At 40.5% G+C, this 16,007-nt stretch overlaps 3 protein-coding genes across 4 annotated transcripts; 2 read left to right on the top strand and 1 right to left on the bottom strand.

Annotated features, from left to right (window-relative positions):
* The first annotated feature begins 727 nt into the window (after positions 1 to 727).
* ppp1r27b (protein phosphatase 1, regulatory subunit 27b) lies at positions 728 to 2,702 on the top strand. The gene is made up of 3 exons (XM_034581947.1): positions 728 to 1,151; positions 1,269 to 1,419; positions 1,990 to 2,702. Exons 1-3 carry the CDS (start codon positions 926 to 928, stop codon positions 2,111 to 2,113), a joined length of 501 nt encoding a protein of 166 aa, XP_034437838.1. The 5' UTR covers positions 728 to 925; the 3' UTR covers positions 2,114 to 2,702.
* Positions 2,703 to 3,467: 765 nt separating this feature from the next.
* Positions 3,468 to 5,301, bottom strand: anapc11 (APC11 anaphase promoting complex subunit 11 homolog (yeast)). Its single transcript, XM_034581959.1, has 2 exons — positions 4,902 to 5,301; positions 3,468 to 3,815 (listed from the first exon to the last, which is right to left on the bottom strand). The coding sequence occupies exons 1-2, from the start codon at positions 5,008 to 5,010 to the stop codon at positions 3,670 to 3,672; spliced, it is 255 nt and encodes an 84-aa protein (XP_034437850.1). The 5' UTR covers positions 5,011 to 5,301; the 3' UTR covers positions 3,468 to 3,669.
* A 1,514-nt stretch (positions 5,302 to 6,815) lies between these two features.
* On the top strand, positions 6,816 to 15,065 carry LOC117759671 (NACHT, LRR and PYD domains-containing protein 3-like). Of its 2 annotated transcripts, none has more exons than XM_034581912.1 (9): positions 6,816 to 7,090; positions 8,957 to 10,570; positions 11,556 to 11,900; positions 12,036 to 12,203; positions 12,300 to 12,470; positions 13,150 to 13,302; positions 13,398 to 13,571; positions 14,615 to 14,788; positions 14,912 to 15,065. In XM_034581912.1, the coding sequence occupies exons 2-9, from the start codon at positions 8,979 to 8,981 to the stop codon at positions 14,925 to 14,927; spliced, it is 2,793 nt and encodes a 930-aa protein (XP_034437803.1). In that variant the 5' UTR covers positions 6,816 to 7,090; positions 8,957 to 8,978; the 3' UTR covers positions 14,928 to 15,065. The 2 variants fall into 2 exon arrangements, with proteins under 2 accessions (XP_034437803.1, XP_034437793.1); XM_034581902.1 differs by having other exon boundaries at positions 6,816 to 7,095; positions 8,961 to 10,570.
* Positions 15,066 to 16,007: the final 942 nt, after the last annotated feature.

Here is a 16,007-nt window from a genome sequence, read left to right as displayed (position 1 = left end):
CATGAACATGTCCGTGTGTGGGGACCATGCGATCCCAGACTGGATCCATGAGGTCAACCCCATGCTGCAGGTGTGGTTAAAAAAGATTGCCATCACAATTTCTCAGAGCTCAATGTGATGTCTTCAAATTCCATTTGTTTTCTTATTTAACAATTAAAACACAAAAAACTTTCCCTAATTTAACACAAAGTATATCAAAATATCAAATCATCACATCTAAAAAGCCTGAATGACAGTGTTTGGTTTGCATCTTTACATTTTGTGTCATCATTTTCCCTGTATGTTGATGAAGCAAATCATAGTCATTTGTAAATGAGCAGCACCCTTCCTGTGTGTCACATCAGCGACTAACATAGTACATGATTAAGAAGACTGCAGCCTCTTAGACGGTGTATGTCAACAGTCCACACAGCACCAACACGCTCCGGCAGTCATCCCCCTTTATCATGTCTGGTGTTTACTAGAAGCCCCCAGCCTCCCCCTCCCTCTGACCAGGGTGGATGTCACCACTATCTTAATGGGGGCAGCATCTGAGTATGTGGGGGGTGACCACAGATGCAGAGGTTACTGGCTGTCATGACCTGCGACATGAGCTGTATCACAGGATTGTCACAGGTTAGTGGGAGGGCCCTGACGAGTAGGCTGCTCATCTTCCAGGTCTCGTCACTGAAGCTAAGCCTCTTAAAATAGGCAGACAGAGAGTATAAAGAGACCCACTGGCCCTCAGGGCAACAGCTCCTATGTCAATACACTGACCAGCAAGAGCATAACAGACTGATCTTTCTGCAGGTCCACAACTGACATCTCTCAGAAAATCTGCTCTGGTCTCTGAGATTTGAACGAGTCAAACTTCATTGTTGTAAAAGTCTTGTCGGAATTTATCAGATTTTCTGCAAAAACAAAGGGAAGACTGAATTTGACTAGGATGAAGTATCAGTGCCCTGTGTCCCAGACCATGGGAATAAATACTTACGCCAAGGACTGTGGAGTCCCAGTCAGCTGCAAGAGATCTGTTTCTCTGAAGGAGACCCGCAGTGTCCACTTCTCCAATGATATAGTTTTTCAGGACTATGTGCGACACGGCGAACTGGAGAGGATTGGACTTTTCATCAGAGCCAGGAGAGTCACCCTGGACACCATCTACCACTCTGGTGAGCCCCTGAAACTCTACCATAACACTGATCTGTGATTCGCTCATGCAGTTAAGAGATCCTGCTTGTGAGACGACAAACATCTTGACCAAAACTAATTTTCGCCTCTTTATGCAGGTATGGCTGCAATTCACGAGTCTGTCCTGTCTGGGAACCTGGAGTGTGTCAAACTGCTGGTCCACCACGGAGCAGATATCCTCCAGCGAGACGAGGACGGATGGACCCCTCTGCACATGGCCTGCAGCGACAGTTTCCCACACATTGCACGGTGAGCATCCAGTCTTTTTTTATATTGAACAAAAGAGAATCAAATCTCTATTTCACTTCAGAGTGAGACTGTAATTTAGACAATTATGAAAAGAGTGCAACATCAGCACAAGTAGAGAAGAGTCAAAGTCAGCAAAAGTTTCATTATAGAGAAATATCTATAAAAGTTTGTATCAGCAACCAAAACCTACTGGTCATACCAGAGCAATGTCAGAGTATTTTTGAACTGAGCAGTGGTGTTTTATTTTTGAAAGACACAAAGTTTCACTTTTTAGTCTAAAAAGGTGAGAAACAAAGGTGTTGCTGATGATTACACTTATTTTTCCCATAATTAAGCCATTGGAGGCAACTACGATTACATGTGTAAACTATGGCAAGCACATACCAACACACACACATTGGCTGCACAGCTCTCCTACGCCATAGAGGTAAGAGAAGCTGGAGGATCTGCTGCATTCTTGCACCTCACTGACCTTCCTGACACTGAAGCATGGTAGAAACTTGCATTGAGTTTACCAATGTTGCAAATCAGCAAGATTTGATACCTTTTATTCATACTGTTTCCTTTCAGCTACCTTCTGTCGCTGGGTGCTGACCCAGAGCTGGAGAACGACTGTGGGGAGAAGCCGGCTGACCTCATCGACCCGGACAACAAGGAGCTGCTGGAGCTCTTTGGGCTGGCGGTGAACGACTGAGCACCCTGGGCTTTTAAAGCTACAAACTCTAACGCCCAGTCGTCTGACTGCGCTGCAGCCATAGACAGAAAAGGCCACGTCAGCCCAGCATGCTGATTTTGTGAGCTGCCTCAGCTCAGGAGGTCAAGGACTGTGGATGTCTGTTGGATGGAGGGCTGACAGAGACAGTAGGCTGCCTCCAGAGTGGAGGGAACCTTTGGCCGGTAGCAGCTCCTCTCTGATCCCTTGATCTGAGGTTTACTGTGTCCTATGAGAGCTTCAGATCCTTTTATACTGTGGTGAACTGAATGAATCGTTTGATGTGGAGTTGTTGATGTTATTTGGCATGTCACTGGAATTAAGAGGGTTTGTGAATGTTGTGAAACCTGAAGCTGTTGTTGCTGCTCAGCTCATTTGCACTTCCTCTGTCTGCTAAGATTAGAAAAACCAAACAGGCTTGTGTTGTCTGACTTGGTAACACAGTTGATCAGAAGGACGTTTTTCTATTGTTGCCTCTACATAAGTTTCAGTTAATTAGCTGTATTCACTTTTAGTTGTTTGTAAATGACTTTTTATACATTGCTTTTTTAAATAAACTTTGTATACCATTTCTTTAATTTCCCAGCATAGTGTGGAACAACCTAACTAGTGCTGCAATGAACTCTTGAATAAGCATTAATCACTTTCAGCTTCTGTTTATGTTCACGACTCAGTGTCCAGGAATAAATTCACAATGAGAAAGGAAGCTACAGATTCAGTCAACAACCCTTATCAGGGTTATTATGATCAATGGACCAAATGTGTTGGTTTCAACAAACACTTAAAGTGTTGATTTTCATCCTCAGACTCAAAGTGATAAAATGCTCTCTGAAGCAGATCTTAACTTCTCGAAGGATTGTGGACAAACCCACATAGCAGTGTAGAAATGAAAGGACACCTGCAGAAATCTACTTTTTGTATCAACAAAACAAGAAATGAGACCTAGGTCAGCAGATCATCAGCATCACAACACTTCCATATCTACAGTATATGAATGTAAGAGCGGCCTCAACGACTACTGGATGGATAAATAGTCCCCGTTTTCTAACATAGTCACTTTCTAAGGTTGAAGTCAGAATGGATATGTTTTCGAAATGTATAAACATATGACAAAAGGAACATTCTGAACCAGATATAAACTACCCAATAAGGGCCTCTTCAGAGTCATTACTGGAAACACAAAACAAAGTGGTTAATCTCATCAAAAAGGATTAAAGTCAGAATCAATCAGCTGCAAACTGAAATTCAGGTCATATGATTCCAAACTGCAGCTATAAAGGCTTCTGGGAAACTCTGGTAGTCAGCCACACTGATGCATCGTGCAAAGTGACAGGCACAGAATTAATGTGTGTTTTATTCAATTACATATCTTTATAAGCAAAATGCAATTTATTCCAAATGTCCTTTGCATTGAATCAGATGAATAAGTACAAAAACATTATCTAAACACATTATTTACAGCTGAAACAGAAATGGAGCACGTGAACAGGCTTCTGTGAAAGTCTATGTGGGCAGACAGCAGCACCACCTCTGTTGGTTCACTCCTTGAACTTCCACTCCTGTCGGCACATGGGGCACTGCTGCTGGACCTGCTGCGAGTTCAGCCATTTCAAGATGCAATGCATGTGGAAACAATGGGAGCACTGACCCCAGACCAGCGGACAGTCGTCTCCAGGCACTTTGCCTGCAAAAGATGTTTCATATTACAGTTCCAACTTAATAGTGGGTGGTGGTGTTTCACTTTACCTAAAAAGATACTGAGAAATAAGTTCAGGTCTCTAAATTTGATATAAAAGGGACCTTTAAAATTGCAAGATTAAAGTTTTGATATTTTGACATTGACAGCAGATCCTTGCTGTCAATGTCTGCACAATGTCTGCACTGCTCCCAGTCAACCACAGACACTCAATATACCACACTCTGGTTTAAACTAATGTAACTCTGCAATATGCATTTTCTATCTCTCCAATTTCAATATCTTATATGTGCAATTGTGTTACATTGTTTATATTCCATTCAGTGTATTCTTTATATTGTACGTTTATTTATTTATTACTTTTACTGATGTTTCCAACATTTTTTATCTTCTTTGTTGCTATAACATGTCTATATGTCAAGTTTCAAAAGATTTTACTTTAGAAATTTAACGAAAATTAAAAGGAAAGTCTGCTCAATTTTCATTATATCACTAATTACTTGCTCATATTAAATATATATATTTTTTAATCCTAGTATCTATTTGACCTCAGCCTTGTTCATGGTGACCCCCACTCTCTGTATGTTAGGTTTCAAGTGATTTTTGACTATTGACTATTGCAATCATATTTCCCAATATTTGGGAGACATCCTCACTCCTGCACTAAATCTGGGTAAAGGAATGTGGTGCCAATCTCTTTAATCTCTTTAAAGGCACTGATTCACATCTCTTGACACGTGGACAGTGGGCACCACAATGAAAAAGAGTGAGGTGAAATATCTTTGTCACCTCTAAAGGATTTAAACAAAAATAATATAAATATGAGCAAGTTATGAATGATATAATGAAAAAGAAGCCAACTTTCCCTTTGATTGTCTTAAAAAAACATACATATAATATTCCATTTCATTATACGTGTTAACGTCTTGTGTGGAAACCAAATCAGTCGTCCCTAATAAGTGACATTAAACTTTCAAAGTTTGTCTTCGGCCTTTTATCCGCTCCAAGCACCGCGAATAGACGCGTTCATTCATTGACTCATCGATATTCAAAGCTCGGCTCTCTCATACTCACAGTCCGGGCAGCAGCCATTGAAGGGCATCCTGCAGATCCCACAGTTTTCATCATTGGCCACCCAGAGCCAGGAGGCCACCCCGTTCCACTGCCGGATCTTCACCTTCATCCTGGGGCTCTGACAGGAGCAGCAGACCGTCAACACGCTCCTGCTTCAGGCACAGCAGCCGATGTTAGCATGTAAGCTAACATTGACGGAGAACTCCCGCTGTAGCTTTTCTACCTCGTAGATGTTGACAAATATCAACCGACTCACCAGGCGACGTCTCTCGATCTCCAACACGACTTAACTCACTACGTGTGTTTGCAAACTAAAAAGCATTTTGTGTCCAGTTGAAGGTTCATCAGCTAGTGCACCAGGGGGAGAAGGAAGAGCTTCTTCTTCTACTATTCAAATTGAGCTCCGAAAGGCTGCATGCTGGGAGAAGAAACACTGCCCTCTTCAGTCCGTTTTTGGAAGGAGCGTTTGAGCGCAAGGAACTGAAAATAGCGACAATATCGTTTATGCTCCTCTCTACAGCTTGTATATATTATACTGATAACCTGCTAACCTTGTTTCTGTGTAATGCTATATATTTTACAGAGACAAATACACAAAACACCCTTTCTGTATATAAATAGAGTAATGCTTGCTCCAGGAGGCAGCTACAATATTAGAAACACAGCCTGTTGCACAGTGAGTACTTTCACTTTAATAAAATGAATTGATGGGTAAGTTAGATTTGAAATGAACTTGTTGTTTCCAGTGGAACACGCATGTCAGAGACTGTTTAACGTGAATTGTGAGACACAGGTCAGGACCAGGTTTCAGTCAGAGAGGATCTGAAACAATTGTCATTATAAATATGGACTACTTAACATATAGGAATATTTATTAAACGAGCTGCAGCTGACTGTATGACATCATATAGTTATCTGGCTGACGTTTTCTCCTTAATTGTGTTTGAATGCTTCTGAAGGGCACATTCCTCATGACTAAAAAATTCAAAAATTCTGAAAATTCAAGATTTGAGTGTCCTGATATTGTCTGGGTGACAGGTGGTAAACTTCTCATTGTGAAGTGAAATTAGGAAGAATTTGAAAATGTGATAATTTTGAAGGCTTTAAATCTAAAAATCTTAATTAGAAAGTCCTGGTATTTTCTGGGTGACACTCTGAGGTGGTGAATTTCTTATGAAGTGGAATTAGTCTGTGGAAACAGGTAGTTTCTCAATGACAGTCAGTGGTAATGAGAAATTATTAATTGTTTAAGTCTCAAAATAAATCTCTGAAATAGTTTCACGGGCAGTCACAATTTTCCATTATTGATATTATTTATTATTTATAATTACTTCATTTAGTTCAATTATTTTTGTTTATCTAAATTAATCAATTATTTTTTTACCTCTTTAATTCATTCATGCATTCACAGACTGAGCAATTGTACAGAGCCCCTGAAGGCCCAAAAGATTATATTTTTTTAACTTGTGCGCACAAGATATTACCTAAGATGTCTGTGATTTAATCACTCAGATGCACACAGCCACTAGATTTGTACCATCGCTTGGAGAAAACTCAACTAATAAAGTTGTATATTCACCTGGGAATGTTATACAATGAAATGATCTTGCTCTTGCACAGAGACACAGGATTGTTGCTGCTCACACTGAAGGAAAACAGGCTCAGCAGACAGAAGGACTGTGCTTCAATCATAATACTTGAGAAATGAACAAACTCTTAAAAGCTGTACACACAACTTAATGTTGTCTTCAAGCATCGGCCAGTTATGTCTTTACTAAGCAGATATTAACTCTGTGTGCACAACTTATTTAACTTGTAGCAACATGATATTATGATATTATCTTGTGCGCATAAGATAAAAGCACATGGTCTTTTGGGACTTCAGGGACTCCGTACTTGTGACGTCACATTTACCGATAGGTCGCTTTTTTAAAATCAGTGTAACACGTTAGTAACTGAACGCTTAGAAACAATGTGTTGTGAGTGACAGCGCGTGTGACCGTGTGACTGGCTCGGGTTCAAATCCCCCATGTTCTACCCACTTGAGTAACGGATGTAGCTTTGATCCCCACTTCATCACAGCGGACTTTATTTCAGACTTTGAAGAAGACTTTGAGGTTTTCGCCAACTCTCAGTCAGCGTCGCTGTGTGGTGTCCGTTTCCGGACAAGTAGGCTCATGCACTCGTGGTAAGTTTGTCCCCACATCTTTAATAAATATTCTAAACACAACTCATTGTCATCGACAGCTACAACTAGCAGTGTTAGCAACTAGCAGTGTTAGCACCAGCGAGTGGTTAACTCCTAGCAGCCGCTAACGGATGTGACGTAAGTCACGTGCGAATTGTGCCGCTCGTGTCTTCATGTTTATGGTTTAAGTTCTTAACCTGAGTTCTACAGTAATTTAAGTTTTTTTTAGAAGCGCTATATAAATACGATGTATTATTATTATTATTTTGATCACCTTTTTAACTGGTGGTTTACTAAACTGCAGTGTTAATCAATATGTAAGTAATAGGCTGCAGTCAGTGTCTTCCTCAGGTCTACACGTGTTACGGTGTGTGTGGAGGGGCTGACTATAGAGGGGACATCTAGTGAGTGAACAGATCGCCACGTGTGCACATATTGATCACTAACTTCTCATCCCCATATGAGGTGTGTAATAGGAGAAGGGGAATGCACGTTTTAAAGCTTATGTCGGGTAAACGTGTCTGTTCTGCATTGTGAATCCAGACCGTGGATGTTTGATACAGACCTATCTAACGTCACATCTGCACTTTGTTCTTGCTAGTCCAACTGTGTCGTGTGACCTAGATTTCATTTTGTTTGTCTGCTCTTTATGAGTTCTTCTCCTCTGAATCTGCAATGGGGATGTTTTGGAAAGTTACTGATCCTCGATGAAATCCACAGCATTAGTCTTGATGGAAAATGAAATGAATGTAATGGAACCACAGCAATTATCTCAGAGGTATGGAAGCATATTGCTGTCACACCAGAAAACAAGAAGATCAGTATAAAACTATAACATGGGAAGTTTACTGTTATCATATCATCAGGTCTTGGGTAGAGGTAAACTTCCCATTATGTTCACTGTGGCTGGCTCAAAACACTGAGGTAAAGTTGGCAAGATATCCACAGATTGGATGAATAACAAAAAAATGAAATGTTAAATCACAAACAAAGCCTGCTTACAATCAGAATGAGGTATACAACCAGTGACAGCTTTATTTTCCATCAAAACAAGCCGAAATCCTGTCAGGATGAAATCCAGTACAGTAGGCGTGAGACGAGTGGACGTTGCACTACAAAGTGCAACGCTGAAAACGCATACTACAAAAATATTCAATATATTCACTCCTGAGTACTGTGGGGTTACCAAAATCAATAGACATACATGGTCTCTTCCTGGTTATAATAAATATGATATATTTGATGATGATAAATATCTTTTTATCAGGTGATAATGATCGTTGTTTCTTTTTCTAGTGTGACATCAGTATGCTTCCGTTCAGAAGCCTTAATCATTGTTGTGATTTAAAATAACATGGTCTTCAGTGGCTGTTTGTTCAAGATGATATAAGCAGCACTTAGAAAATACATTATGTAAATCCTAGGGCTGGTCAATAAAACAATATTAATAGTTATTGTAATATAATTTTCACCAACAGCAATACAACAAAAGCTGAACCAAAATAGTACATATGCGTTAAGGAGGTATAACACATAACTCCACTACCTCAGATTTGTAAAAGTGATGGTCATTCTCTGCTAATGAAGAAGAGTTTAAAACCACAACCCTGACTCAAGCAAAAACTTATGTGTCTCATGATAGTTATCCATATCAACTGAACAATTTTATTAAATATACATTTTCAGCCACATCACCCAGTAAGTTTTGCAGGAATAAGAATGACTTTTGAAAACAAGCATATAGATCTTTTTGTCCTAATAATGAAAAAATTTGGCTCCGTTCCGTCAAGACTACTGTTGTTGAATAGCAACGTTGAACATTAACTCATAGCTTCTGGTTTTTTTACACTCATTATCTTCTCATCTTTTCAGGAACCTCTGCCTCTGTGATGGACCATCAAACCATTCTCAAAAGTATACTGGAGGAAAAATATGACGTACTATATGAAGAAGTAATACTGCCTTCAAGACTTTGCTATCGGAATCTCAAGCACGACTACCAATTTTCTGATTTGGACCAGCAAGAGTTTAGATATGTTGAATATTCCTGCCTTCACCCTTTCGCAACCGTCCCGCTCACTGACATTTTATCATGTGACTGCAAACATAAAAGCAGCAAAAAAACCATCATCACTCTTGGAGTGTGTGGAGTTGGAAAATCCACAACTGTGCGAAGCTGTGCTCTGGAATGGGCTGAGGGGACAGGGTTCCAGGATATCCACCTCATGTTCCCTTTCACATTCTGGGAGTTAAGTATGCTGAAACAAAAGATGCCTTTGATCTTACTTCTACAGTCACTTTTCCCAGGAGTGAAGAATATTGACGCTTCCAGTCTAAATCGAAAGGATGTGTGGTTCGTCTTTGATGGACTGGATGAGTACCATCACCAGCTAAAATTTGACGCTCCACCAGTGAGGGATGTTTATGAAGTAGCCACTGTGGATGTACTCATAACCAGCTTGATCAGGGGGACTTTACTTCCCAATGCTCACATCTGGATAACAACCGGGTATGCAGCAGCAGGACAAATCCCTGGTGAATACTTGCTGAAAGAGACTCAACTACAAGGGTTCAGTGATGTGCAGAAGATGGAGAAGTTCCACTCAACTCTCAATGATAATGATATGGCTAACAGAGCAATCGACCATGTGAAAATCTCATGGAGTCTGGCCTCCCTTTGTCTGATACCTCGAATATGCATCATCATGGCACTTGTTTTGGAGAGTTATTTATGTAACGAAAAAAATAAATTTAAAATCAGTCCTTTAAATCTGACCCAGATTTACACAGTTCTAATGAAAACATCAAACTCTGATATTATTCCCAAGCTGCAAAGGATGGCACTGCTTCGGTTGACAGAGCGAAACGTAATATATGAGGAAGATCTTCTAAAATGTGACATAAGTGTAAAGGAAGCGTCAACCTTTGCCAAGAAATGTCCACTTATGTTGATGGAAGAGAAAGGGGTGTTTGCCTCAGTGTTTCGCTTCGGTCACTCAAGCTTTCGGGACTTCTTCGCCGCATGTGCTAAAGTGGACGACATTCAGGCATCATCTTTCCCGTCTACTCATTGTCAGGCAATACTGGACGAGGCATTGCGAAGTGATGCAGGGAAAATGGATGTCTTCCTGCGTTTCATATTTGGCCTTCTTAAAGAGCGTCGAATGTTTCAGCCCAATAATCAGCTGTTTAAATACACCAAGAAGACGATCCTTGAGAAAGTTATGACTTTCAGGGCAGTGGGTCTGCTCCACTGTCTGAGGGAATATGACCGCAATGCTTTCGTACATGAGATCAAGCTCTTCCTAAAGTATGGCTTCTCACCAATTGAGGGTTTCGCACCATTGCATTGGCATCTCTTGATCCAAAGGACCATAGCTTATGATTGGAAGAGGCCGAAATTTGTGATGGATGTATCCATGAGAAGTGACGAAAGTGTCCTCCGAGAGCTACCAGCCATCATGAAATCAACCAAAGTCATGTAAGTTTTTTTCAATTGGATTCATCCATTTACATTCCATACATGCATCCTTTTGTTTCTATCATATTTTTCTGGTGGCCACATTCAAATAAAAGCAAAACTATTTATAAGGCAAGGGACCCACAATGTTTTCTTTGGGATTTCGGTGCACTGTCTCTTCACATTGACTGCACTTACATCCATATCAGGTCAGTTATTGGGGTCTGTCTGTGATTGTCCTACTGTGTAGTAGAAACACTAGGGGGACCAAGTCTAAAAAGTGCTATGGTCCCTACACTTAGACTCAATGTTATAAATTCTATTCTAAACACAGCTTAAACGGAAAGTTTTACTTTGACTTCTCATTGTTTTACATTATATCTTCATTCATTCAATGAAGTCTATGAAGACACGTGACAAACAACGGAACTCGGCACATGAGAAAGAGTTAATGTGAGATCAAAAGAGAAATCAATTTGCTGTTAAATAATTTGTGCTTCATATTGTTAATTAAACGCTAGTATTCTATACCTAATTTTTCTTAATGTCTGTAGCACTAAGATGTCAATTGCACATCTATAAAAAATGGGTCATAAATATATACTGTAGCCTAAATTTTTAATGTGGTCAGTTGTTTCCTCAAACAGCTGGACCCTGTAGTTTTTGGCAAATAAATAAATACAATTTATTTAGAGTGTGAATTAACAGCATCATTTCAGTGTGTGTGCAAGTAACTGATAATACAGTAATCAAGGAAACTGTTAGTTGGTGTAACCGTAAGGCTGATGTGCTGGTGTTTTTATAGAATAGTTTTTCAAAAATGAATCAATTATCAATTGATCAATTATACAGAGGAATAAAAGCATAATTAGGCAGTGTTTAGTTGATTCAATTCTTTCTTGGTTCTGGTCTTTTCATGGGATTTGTTGACCAATGATGTAGAATATTACCAGCCCTCCTTTGGGCACCATTTTTCCCCGTGTCAGTAACTCTCTTCTCCTCTCAGGCTGGGATTCTCTAACCTGACGGACAAGTGTTGTCCAGCTTTGGCAGCTGTCCTGAGCTCAACAGAGTCATTTGTGAAAGAGCTGGACCTAGGATACAACAACATCAGTGACAGTGGAGTGAAGACACTCGTGGAGGGGCTGAACAATCAAAACTGCAGACTGAGAACGCTCAGTTTGCAAGGCTGTGAAGTGACCTCCCAAGGCAGTAAATACCTAGCCACGGCCCTGAGTCAGTCCCAGAGACTACGGCAGCTGGATCTCAGCAGGAATAACATAGGAGACAATGGACTACAGCACCTTTCAAATGGTTTGAGATCTCCTGAATGCCAGCTATTAGCACTCAAGTAAGTGTTATCAAAAAAACTTTTGTTCCCCCTTTCTGGGTATAAAACCAGATAAAATAATAATACATTTTAAATCCTCATTTTACTCATTGCTCTAAATATTTCTGTTCTGTTACTGTGTCTTTGTCCTTATAGACTATCACAGTGCAACATTGAGGAGAGGGGCTGCTCCTATCTGGCCTCAGCTCTGGAAAAGAACTCTGACAGCCTGAGTGTGTTAGATCTAAGCATCAATATGGTCGGAGACAAGGGGGCCAGTGAGATCTTTAAAAAGTTTGATATTTCAAAGCTGACAAAGCTGGAGTGAGTATGACTTAATATACACCCTGCAGCCACAACATCTGGTGCAGTTTAGGTTTACTGGATAACTTTTTGCATCTGCTCACTTCTCTGCGGCAGGATGTACCACTGTGGACTCACCGCGTCAAGCTGCAGAGCCATCGGGGAAGCTCTGAGGCGTGAAGAAAACACCCTGTCGGAACTCAACCTGAGCAACAACAACTTGGAAGATGAAGGGTTAACGCTCCTCTCCATTGGCAATAGTGAATGGTGTCCTCTCGAAAAACTCAAGTAAGGAAGTCTCAGTCTCTTTTTTTCACTTAAACTGCTTTCAGGCATGCATTGAACTCTGGAAATCTCCTGAAATTATGTGGAGGGGCTGTAATGTTCGAATGAGCCCATGTGAGAACACAGTAGGAGATAGTCCGGAGGATTCACCCTGAGCAAGTGCATGGATTGATGACATTTCTAACATGCGCGGCTGCAAAACAGTAGAAATATCTGAGAATGAAAAAGAGGAACCATACACGTATAAGACATCAAGGATGATGTCAACTTGGAAAGACAAGATTCATGGGCTTTTGTGATGCGGGCTGACACTGGTGTGATGTGCTATAAACAAAACACCTGATCTCCGCAGTTGAAATCCTACATAAAGTCCTGCCTCTTGCATGCTGTGCCACCCCTCACCTGAATACGCTGTAAATTTCTGTTGTGAACGTGTCTCAGCAGAGAGTCTCCTACTGCGTTGTTCATGTGTGAAAGTCCAACTGAAAGTCAGGACCCCATTGTCTAAAGAGGCTAAAAATAAATGAAAATACTGTAAATGGATAATTTTCTTTTTCACTGCTTCATTAAGTTGTTATGAGATAAAGGCTTTTTCTTCAGCTTCCAGCTAAAATGCTCACGTATTAATCACTTAATTTGCCTAAACCATCAACCAATGACATTGTCTTTTATTTCCCCTCAGCATCTCAAGATGTGGAATCACTGCAGGCAGTTGTAGCTTTTTGCCATCTATGATATTAGACCTCAATCTCAGCATGAACAGCTTGGGAGATGACGGGGTCAAATATTTTTTGGCTGTTCTGAAGAATCCCTTCAGCTACCTGCAAACTCTCAAGTGAATAATTTTTTATCAAAATTCACAACAATATATTTTTTGTGTTGTGTTTTGAGAACAGTATGTTTTAACATTGCTTTTTTGTTTCATGTCAGCCTGAGCCGCTGCAGCCTCACTCATGGCTGCTGCGCTGAGCTTGCATCAACACTTGCATCAAAGACTGGCAGCGTGACTGAGCTGGATCTGTCTGAAAATGACCTGCAGGACAAGGGACTAAGGAAACTCTGCGTGGGACTCAGAAACCCTCAGTGTAAACTTCAGAAGCTGTCGTAAGTTCTTAATTTAATTATTTCGCTTGTCAAAGAAGTAACTCTCCCAAATAGAAATGTATTGTTTTCAGTTCAAACTTGTGGTGAGTTTTACTCCAAGGAACTAGCAGTCACTATATTTGTAATACTTCAGAGAGCTTGAGCAGCATCGTCTTTGTTGAAAATTGCAAAGATCCATCTAATATCAATGCCGTTTACCCACCGAGGGTTGCCAATCCCAGCTGACACTGGGTGAGAGGCATATTACACCTGGGACAGGTCAGTCCAAAAATTTGAGCAATAATCAATATTTAAAATAATATTGACCAATATGAGCCATTAACAGAAATATGATTATCTGTGTTAAAGTTGGCTGATATACAACGATATGAAAACTTTTATTTTACAGAATGAACAATGAAGAGAAGATTTGCATTTATTTTTAAGAATTGGTTTATTATATGTATATTTTCTTGACTCAAGCTCTATATATTTGGTTGTAATTGTTTTTTAATTTATAGCTATTCAGTATTTTACCCCTGTCAGTCACCCTGATGTGGAATGGTCAGTTGGCACTGGGCTATGGAAAAGTAAAGTGGGGTGTATGTTTCTCTATGGACCATTTGATATATAAATGTTGTAAGACATGCACTGAAACTTAAGTTAGTGGCCAGTTCTATTTACTGGTGCATTCTAATTTGACATATCGCCATTTCCAATATGAATCTGAATTGACCTCCATCCTGCTTCATATGTTATCAAAACACAAACACATTTGAAATGTAGGTTTGGGAGTAATTTGACATTTTCTGATACTGGTTCTGATGGGATACCTGAACTGTAATGCATATTGCAAAATGACACATCAATATTACATTTTCGACTCCTAACTTTGAATGAAGGTCTAAAATGTACATCTACATCAAGACACATCTATTAAGAAATTTTGACTTAATTCTCTCTCTGAGACTCGCTAAGTCAGCCCTTTTTGGATTATGAACTTGTAGAGTTTAATTTAGTTGGTGTTGATGAAGATCTCCTGGACTGGTTTTGTTTCTCTCCAGCCTGCAGACCTGTGGCCTGACCTCGAAGAGCATTCAGTCCCTGATCAGTGCCCTGAGGTCCAATCCCAAATATCTGGCAGAGCTGCATCTGATGGGCAACAGGCTGGAGGACTCAGACATCAGAGCGCTCCTGGACCTAACAAAGAACCAAACATACACACTGCATACAACAGAGTGAGTCCAGATATTTATGGATATTGGTTTAAAAGCTCATATGTTTTCAATATCTCTGCAGGTATTAATAATGTATCAGTTCAAACTAAAACTGAAATGTTACTTTTCTTTCTTTCCTTTCAGTTTGTCAGAAGATTGAGGAAAGCAGATGTGCGGACTCAAAATCATAAATCACAATCAGCTGCCACCACGATCTAGAATCATCCACTAATTCTTACCTAAACAAGTGTTTTCTGTGCCGGACATGACAAGGCTTCATTGTGCAGCACTTCAAAACTGAATAATACAGATAAAGGGAAATTAACATATGAATAGCTGATGTCATTAATCTACTCGTGTGCCTCTCTGTATTAATATTGTTTTTTATAATGCAGATCTACAATTAATGTTTTCTCAGTCACCAAATAAATTTGTAATGTTCAGTGCTGTGTGGAGCTGGTTCATTTCTGTGTTGTAGCCATAGACTGTATTAGGGTTAGTATTTACAAATTAGGCTGCATTCTGTATGAGCTGCAGAGGTCGGATGGCACTAGCAGGTAGACCAGCCAGGAGGGAGTTGCAATAGTCTAGGCATGAGATGACCAGAGCCTGGACCAGAACCTGTGCCATCTCTGAGTGAGAAGGGGATGTATTCTCTTAAAGTTGTGCAGCATGTATCTACATGAGTGGGTTGTTGCAGTAATGTTGGCAGTAAGGGAAAGTTGACTGTCGAGTGTCACACACAGGTTTCTAGCAGTCTGGGTGGGGGCTACCACGGAGTTGTCAAATGTAATAGTCAGGTCATGGGTGGGAGAGCCTTTCCTTGGAAGGAAAAGTAGCTAGGTGTTGTCAAGGTTGATTTTCAGGTGGTGTGCGGACATCCACTGAGAGATGTCAGTCAGACAGGCAGATATTCGTGCTGCTACCTGTGTTTCAGATTGGTGAAAAGAGGATTAGTTGGGTGTCATCAGCATAGCTGTGGTAGGTAAAGCCATGTGAGTGAATGACAGAGCCGAGAGAGTTGATGTACAGAGAGAAGAGGAGGGGACCCAGGACGGAACCTTGAGGGACCCCAGTAGTGAGAGGACAAGGTTCAGACACAGATCCTCTCCAAGTTACCCGGTAAGTGCGGTCGTTGAGGTAGGATGAGAGCAGGGAGAGAGCAGAGCCTGAGACACCCAGATCCTGAAGGGAGGAAATAAGGATCTGGTGGTTCACTGTGTCAAATGCAGCAGAAAGG

The sequence above is a fragment of the Hippoglossus hippoglossus genome, chromosome 1, assembly GCF_009819705.1.
Source record: "Hippoglossus hippoglossus isolate fHipHip1 chromosome 1, fHipHip1.pri, whole genome shotgun sequence".
NCBI classification, from domain to species: domain Eukaryota; kingdom Metazoa; phylum Chordata; class Actinopteri; order Pleuronectiformes; family Pleuronectidae; genus Hippoglossus; species Hippoglossus hippoglossus.
This window is presented reverse-complemented; position numbering and strand designations above follow the sequence as displayed.

Bases quoted from the DNA above. Each gene is read 5' to 3' on its own strand.
- LOC117759671 (XM_034581912.1), top strand. From the start codon at position 8,979: ATGGACCATCAAACCATTCTCAAAAGTATACTGGAGGAAAAATATGAC. The intron at 13,303-13,397 runs GTGAATAATTTT...GTTTCATGTCAG, and splicing joins AGCTACCTGCAAACTCTCAA to CCTGAGCCGCTGCAGCCTCA. The intron at 13,572-14,614 runs GTAAGTTCTTAA...GTTTCTCTCCAG, and splicing joins TGTAAACTTCAGAAGCTGTC to CCTGCAGACCTGTGGCCTGA.
- ppp1r27b (XM_034581947.1), top strand. From the start codon at position 926: ATGAAGTATCAGTGCCCTGTGTCCCAGACCATGGGAATAAATACTTAC. The intron at 1,152-1,268 runs GTGAGCCCCTGA...CTCTTTATGCAG, and splicing joins GGACACCATCTACCACTCTG to GTATGGCTGCAATTCACGAG. The intron at 1,420-1,989 runs GTGAGCATCCAG...GTTTCCTTTCAG, and splicing joins AGTTTCCCACACATTGCACG to CTACCTTCTGTCGCTGGGTG.
- anapc11 (XM_034581959.1), bottom strand. From the start codon at position 5,010: ATGAAGGTGAAGATCCGGCAGTGGAACGGGGTGGCCTCCTGGCTCTGG. The intron at 3,816-4,901 runs GTGAGTATGAGA...CATCTTTTGCAG, and splicing joins CAATGGCTGCTGCCCGGACT to GCAAAGTGCCTGGAGACGAC.